The 6,443-nt window shown below is 49.8% G+C and overlaps 1 protein-coding gene across 1 annotated transcript; it reads left to right on the forward strand.

Moving 5' to 3' along the window:
• Positions 1–1,484: 1,484 nt before the first annotated feature.
• Positions 1,485–6,197, forward strand: KCTD7 (potassium channel tetramerization domain containing 7). The gene is made up of 4 exons (XM_072353275.1): positions 1,485–1,818; positions 2,540–2,709; positions 4,181–4,359; positions 4,885–6,197. Exons 1-4 carry the CDS (start codon positions 1,675–1,677, stop codon positions 5,259–5,261), a joined length of 870 nt encoding a protein of 289 aa, XP_072209376.1. The 5' UTR covers positions 1,485–1,674; the 3' UTR covers positions 5,262–6,197.
• Positions 6,198–6,443: the final 246 nt, after the last annotated feature.

Consider the following 6,443-nt stretch of genomic DNA (forward strand, 5'->3'; position numbering starts at 1 on the left):
ATGGCTGCTTCTGAAGGACGCTCCTTCCTTCCATAGCGCAGTGCAGTTGGATGGATATCCAAAAGCTCCTCCAGCCGCTCAGGAACCATCCCTATGGAGGTAAGTTGTGTTGGTCTGGGGTTTTGTTTTGGTTGTATTCTCTCAGCTGGCACCGCAGGGTTATACACTCAGTTTACCTAAAGGCTTTCCTGCCCAGATTGCTTCTCTTTACCCCAATTCTGCAGTGACTCCATTGCATTTGACGAAGCAGAAGCAGACACACTTTTATGCGCCTGCAGGGATTCCCGTTACCCAACTGGGCTCCAGATCCTCCTTAGCACCGAATGGAGGCACAAGTGAGGCGGGAGCGCCCCCTGCTGCCCGCTCTGAGGCGGCCGCAGGTGTTTCCCTGCAGTTCCTCAGTGCGCCGCCAGGTGGCGCTGTGCGCAATGGCGGTGTGATCTGAGCACAAGGCCTTGGTTGTGGCCCTTCTCCATAGGGACACAGTGTGACCTCAGACCATAGGGACACATCTTACCCAGCAGTGTGACCTCAGAAGGTGTTAAGGAAGAAGCTGCTGCGGCCCATACAGAGAAGCTGAAGGTACGGCAGTGCTTTGGGAGGCTTTTTGCTTCATTAACACACAGTCAGACCCAGCTCAGCTCTGGGGCTGCTGCCATCGCCCAGGGAATGAAGCACGACCTGCAGGTCCAGTTCAGTAACCTTTATTGTGCACGTTTGAGACACAGCAGTTGTGGGAGCAGCCCAGGAGCTCATAAACCAGGAGGAGGAATCTCTGGTAGCGTCGGACGGCAGGTTTGATTTGGAAATCACTTTGTTGAGTGACGATGTGGTGAGTTGGGTGCGTGTTCCTCATAAAGCCCAGCACTGATTATGGGCTGAGGTCTTCCATTATGAACCTCCCTATGCAGGAGGCTGTGCAGCAGTTCCAAAGGCTGTCGCTTGTAGTAATAAACTCAGGCAGGCATTTCTTATTCCTTAACCTTCATGTCTTGCAACAGGAGGAGCACACACGGACCTTCCCCTGAGTGATACCAGCCGTTAACCAGGCACAGCAGTGAGTTGTAGCCATATTTCACACCCCTATTTCTTGTTGCTGGGCATTACAAGCAGTCGTTATGAAACATTGATGTAGCTGAGAAGCAGCACCCATGTAGCAGATGCTCCTGCTTTAATAATGAATAGTAATTATAAATAATACAGTGATTGGAGGAGGCGGGGAGCAGGACGGACCCCGGCGCTGTGCCGCGCTCCGATGCCGGGCAGCCCGTTACGTAACGCGGGGCCGCTCCGCACCTGGAGCCCGGGGCGCGCCGCCGCCAAGAGGAGGCGGGAGCGGCGCGGGAGCGCGCAGTGCCGCGGGCCTATCGCTGCCGGCGGGAGGACCGCCCTCATCCCGTCAGCCAATGGTAACGCGCGGCCGTGCGCCGCGCAGCCAATGGGCGTCGGGCTCGTACCCCGCGGCCGGCGGGGCCGTGCCGGCGGAGGAGCCCCGCTGTCCGCGGCCCAGCCCCGCCCGCCGGTGCCGGCGCTGCCCGTGGGCCGGTCCCCGAGCGGCCGCCAGAGCGCGCCCCGCCCGCCACGTGATCCTCCGCAGCCGCGTGGGGTGGGAGGGCGCCCGCCTGACCGGGGTCTCGCTTCCCGTGAGCAGCGCCGCCGGGCAGAGCCAGAGGGATGGTGGTAGTCACAGGGCAGAGCAAAGGGAGCGGAGACCCGGATGAGGCCATGTCGAGCTCGGATGCAGAGGATGACTTCCAAGAGCCGGCCACTCCCACGGCCACACAGGCGGGCCAGGCGCTGCCGCTGCTGCCCCAGCAGGTAAGGGCTGCTCAGCGCCACCAACCCGCGTCTCTCCTGGTCTGTCAGCGTCCATCCAGCCGGGTTTGGAGCCCAGCCCTTGAATTACAGCCGATCCTTCGCCTTTTACTCACGTAGCGTGACAGCGCTGCTCCCCATCTCCATCCCTGCTGGAGCTTGACGAATACAAACAAGTCTTTATTCTGGCAGCGAGGCAGCTGTTAGTGCGATGTAACGTGATGCTGAGATTTTGGGGCCTGCTGTCAGCATCATAGAAGCGCAGGATCACTGATTTGCCAGCGTGCTGTACGGGAACCAATGGAGCAGCAGCCAGGTGCAGGTGCCGGGGTTGGCCTTGAAGTGTGTTCCTCCTCCCCTTTATGTTTTACTTGGTGGGAAAGGAGGAGTTGTTGTTGTTTTGTTTCTGATTTATCTTCTTCCTCTCTAAGAGCCAAAAGAAGACACTCACACTTTTGATAGATACCTGGTATTAAAGCTGTAGTGACCGCTGTCGTTCCAGATTTCCATCTAAAATTCACCCAGAAACCATGCAGGGTGTACGAGGCGTTAACCCTTACAGCTCACTGCTTTGTGGCTGCAGGGCAGAGGCCTTTGTCCGACCAAGTTTTGTCCCAGTAGCACAGGTTGCATGATGGGGCTTGTACAAATCCCTGCTCGTTTGGCCCGTGTGTCATTGCAGAGCACTGGGGGCTCATGTCTGACGGTGTGATTGCATTTCCAGTTCCCAGAAGTCGTCCCACTGAACGTAGGAGGCGCGTATTTCACTACAAGGCTGTCAACGCTGAGGCGTTACGAGGACACGATGTTGGCGGCGATGTTCAGCGGGAGGCATTACATCCCCACAGACGCTGAAGGCAGATACTTCATTGACAGGGATGGAACTTACTTTGGGTACGTATATATGCTTTCAATCTGCTTCCAAAGTGGTGACTGACGGAAAGGAAAAATAAGTTTTATGCTCATTTCTTGTAGTCGAGCAATGTCCGTGGAGCAGGTTTTAGGAGCATGGGGTTGGTGTGCATCCACACCTCGAAAACATCCCAGGGAGGAAATGAACTGCAGCACGTCACCATTGAAAATGGTTTGTTTTGTTCTTAAGGGCTTAAGCTTTACAGTGGAGAAGGAAAAGCAGCCGATCATGTTCTAGAGGACAAATTCACGTCATCTCCTTTGGAACATCTGCTCTCAGAGCATCAAGCTGTTTGGCTGCTTTAAAAAAGAACGTATTTAATGCTCGGCTGGTTTATACCAATCTGCCCCATTACATCTATAGGGATTAGAGAAGTATTTTAGTTCCCCAAAAATTCCTGTTTTAATGAAGATCTTTTTTCATGTTAATCACGTTTTTCAGTATCTGTTTCCCTTCAATTGAATATGCCAGGGGGAGTATCGTTAGGCTTTAACTAATGCATTTCTGACAGTGAAAGTGGACTTCTGACACAGGATCTGTGCCTGCGATGGGTTGTAGCTTCACAAGGAGAAAGAACAACCCAAATGCGTATTCTGTCTGGTAAGGGAATGACTTACCTCTGGAGCTCTTCAGAAGTATGTGAGATTAAAGCACAGCTTGGGGAGAGGGAAACAACACCTTAAAAAAGTACGTCTTTAAGTAGCTTTAGCTGACAGAGCCCTTTAGTTTCACTTTAAGGATTCGTTTTGAACTTTGTACCTTCACATGGGACAGAAACAGATGTAGCCACTGTGAAAATAGTGATAGTTTTCCATTTGGCCATTCTTGTTGGAGAACCAATTTGTTTGTGGTGTTACTGATCTGAAGTCAAGTTGGAGTGGGGACAGAGAGCCCAGTTAGTGTTTGTTACGTGAAGGTTGCAGTAATGCTCGTTTTACTTGATACGGTCAGTAGTACTTGATTAATGCTTACCAAGTGATTTATTTTCCTATTGAAAACTCTTGGGTTAAACAGTGTTTCAGAATCACAAGGAAATATTCTTTTTTTTTGTCTCTTTTTTTTCCTTATGGTATGAAAGGACATGGCCCTGATCCTGTGAAGGCAGCACCTCCTTTGCAAGTGCCCCATCCATCCACATGGAACCTCGGTCCTGAGCGGGGTCCACATGTCTGATTCTCTAGGGAAACCCAAGAGGTTTTTGTTGCAGATTGAAATTCAGAACACAGCGACTGCGATCTCCGTCCCATAGGATGGCCTGTTCTATTTTAAGGGGTTACTCCATCAGCTTTTTGCTACAAACACTGGCTGGGTGTGTAACTCGTGCTTCTTTCAGTTACTGGAGTTGAAGGATTTCTGTCTCAGTAGAGTAAACAATGAACACGCAGCGTTTCCTTTCCCACGCGCAACAGCTTTGCTGCAGGCTTGTTGATTCTCAGTGTTCTGTCCTTTCAGAGACATCCTTAACTTCCTGCGATCTGGTGACCTGCCGCCAAGAGAGCGAGTGAGGCCAGTTTACAAGGAAGCCCAGTATTATTCCATAGGACCATTGCTAGACCATCTAGAGGACGTCCAGCCTCTGAAAGGAGAGAAAGTTAGGCAAGCTTTCCTGGGCCTAATGCCGTACTACAAAGGTAAATAAACAAAGCAGTGCTCACTGTTGTTTCTGCCACAATTCAGACAGTAGATGTGCTGCTTTTAGGCCTCCTTTCAGGCTAGTTCCATTGTATGTCTTAAGTTTCTTATGTACCTTCCATGCTGCTCAGACCCCTGAGGCTTTCACATGGGATCTGTTCCTGCTGCGTCTGAGCTTGTGAATTTTTTATGCTGTGTTAAAATGGAGCCAGATCTAGGCCATGAAATGCAAGGCTTGTCACTGAGCAGGAGAGTCTCCGTGCCTCCCTGTTTGCTCCATTAGAGCCTTGCATGGAATAAGTTCAGGCACGTGGTGAAGGCACCAGGCTCACAAGATAACGGAGACTGGTGTAGTTAATATAGAATGTATTTAGCTGTATCTGCATCCATCCCTCTGTTACTGCTAGTACTGTATTAAGAATAACGTGAACACTGAAATATTATATTTCACGTGGGGAAAAAAAAAAAGGATTTAATTTCTTCTGCGCGGTGTTTCATTGTTGCTTTCAACTTTTGTTTCTTAGATCACTTGGAGCGGATCATTGAAATAGCAAAGCTTAGAGCTGTGCAAAGAAAAGCAAGATTTGCCAAGCTGAAGGTCTGTGTCTTCAAAGAGGAGATGCCCATCACTCCCTATGAATGCCCACATTTCAATTCTTTGCGTTTTGAAAGAAGTGAAAGTGAGGCAAAGCTGTTTGAGCATCACTGCGAGGTGGACGTGTCGTTCGGACCTTGGGAGGCTGTGGCTGACGTGTATGACCTTCTGCACTGTATTGTGACAGACCTGTCCGATAGAGGGATAACTGTGGATCATCAGTGTATCGGGGTGTGTGATAAACACCTGATAAATCACTATTACTGCAAGCGTCCGATCTATGAGTTCAAGATCACTTGGTGGTGAGTTATTTTGGCCTGAACGGTGCAGGAGATGAAAAGGACTTCTAGATGACAATTGCTTTGAATATTTTTGCAACGTGTCTCTGGAAATGCATTGCTGCTAACGTATATTGGAATCAGTCTGCTGCAGCGTCAGCTAGTGTTTAGCTGGTCAGCAGAGAGGGACCTGTCCCAGGGGTTCAAAAACCTCTGCAATATTCAAACAAACCAAGCAAACAGCCTGAAACTGTTGGCTCAGGTACCTTAATGTGGCTCAGGTACCGTAATGAGGCACAGAACAAAATCACCTCATGGAAACGATGGAGAGCAGTGTCTAACCTCGATGTTTTAATGTGCCACCTGCTGCGTGTGGCCGCAGTCCCGTTGTCTGCAAAGTGGATGTCGTGGATCTCAGGTGCTGGTAACGCTGACGGGACGTGGTTCCATTTTACCCACTTGAGAGTGTTTCGGTCACTACGTTAAACTTGTCACTTTCTGGATCGAGTAACACCCCGCACTGAGATCCTGTAACTTCGGTGTAATAGACAATTAAACTCATAGAGGAGTGTTGTTGTGCAGATGAAGCTACATGCCTGTTTTCTAAGTTAAGAAGTCCGCGTTGTGAAGTAGAATATTTAGTTGTTTCTGTCGTTATGAAGAGGAACAGCAGGTTGGGAAGGATTTTCCTTGTTGCTTTTTGGGATAATGAACCCTTCATGAAAGACTGGTGCCTGTTTTTAGCCTTAGTAATTCTGAATGTTTACAGTACCCACAAAAAGAAACTCTATAGGAGCAGGACTGTCTGCAGAGGCTTTTGGTGGATGAGTAACTCCGTGTGTACGTTCCTATTAGCAAGAAGCATTAAGAGTATTTAACGTGTATTATTTTATTACCGATTCTTTTTACATTCTGTGCTATTAAACTTTGTCCTGGAGCCGGTCAAGTGACGATACAAGACAAGCGCTTCCTTCTCAGCTCTTCAGTTAAACCTCCCTTCTATCATTGCTGGCACCTTGTGTCCACTCTCCCTATTTCTCCTGTTACCTGTTTCTGTCTGTCCAAACCCGAAGCCGTTTCCAGGTGCTTGTTTGGGCTGCCAAGTTCCATGTCCAGAGCTGCAATAGTTACACACAGCGCTGCTGGGAGGGGGGAGGTGAGCGTCACTCGGCTGTATTTGACTCCTCGGTGTGTTCCCATTCAGCCTTTA

This window comes from Excalfactoria chinensis, chromosome 19 (genome assembly GCF_039878825.1).
Source record: "Excalfactoria chinensis isolate bCotChi1 chromosome 19, bCotChi1.hap2, whole genome shotgun sequence".
Lineage (NCBI taxonomy): Eukaryota > Metazoa > Chordata > Aves > Galliformes > Phasianidae > Excalfactoria > Excalfactoria chinensis.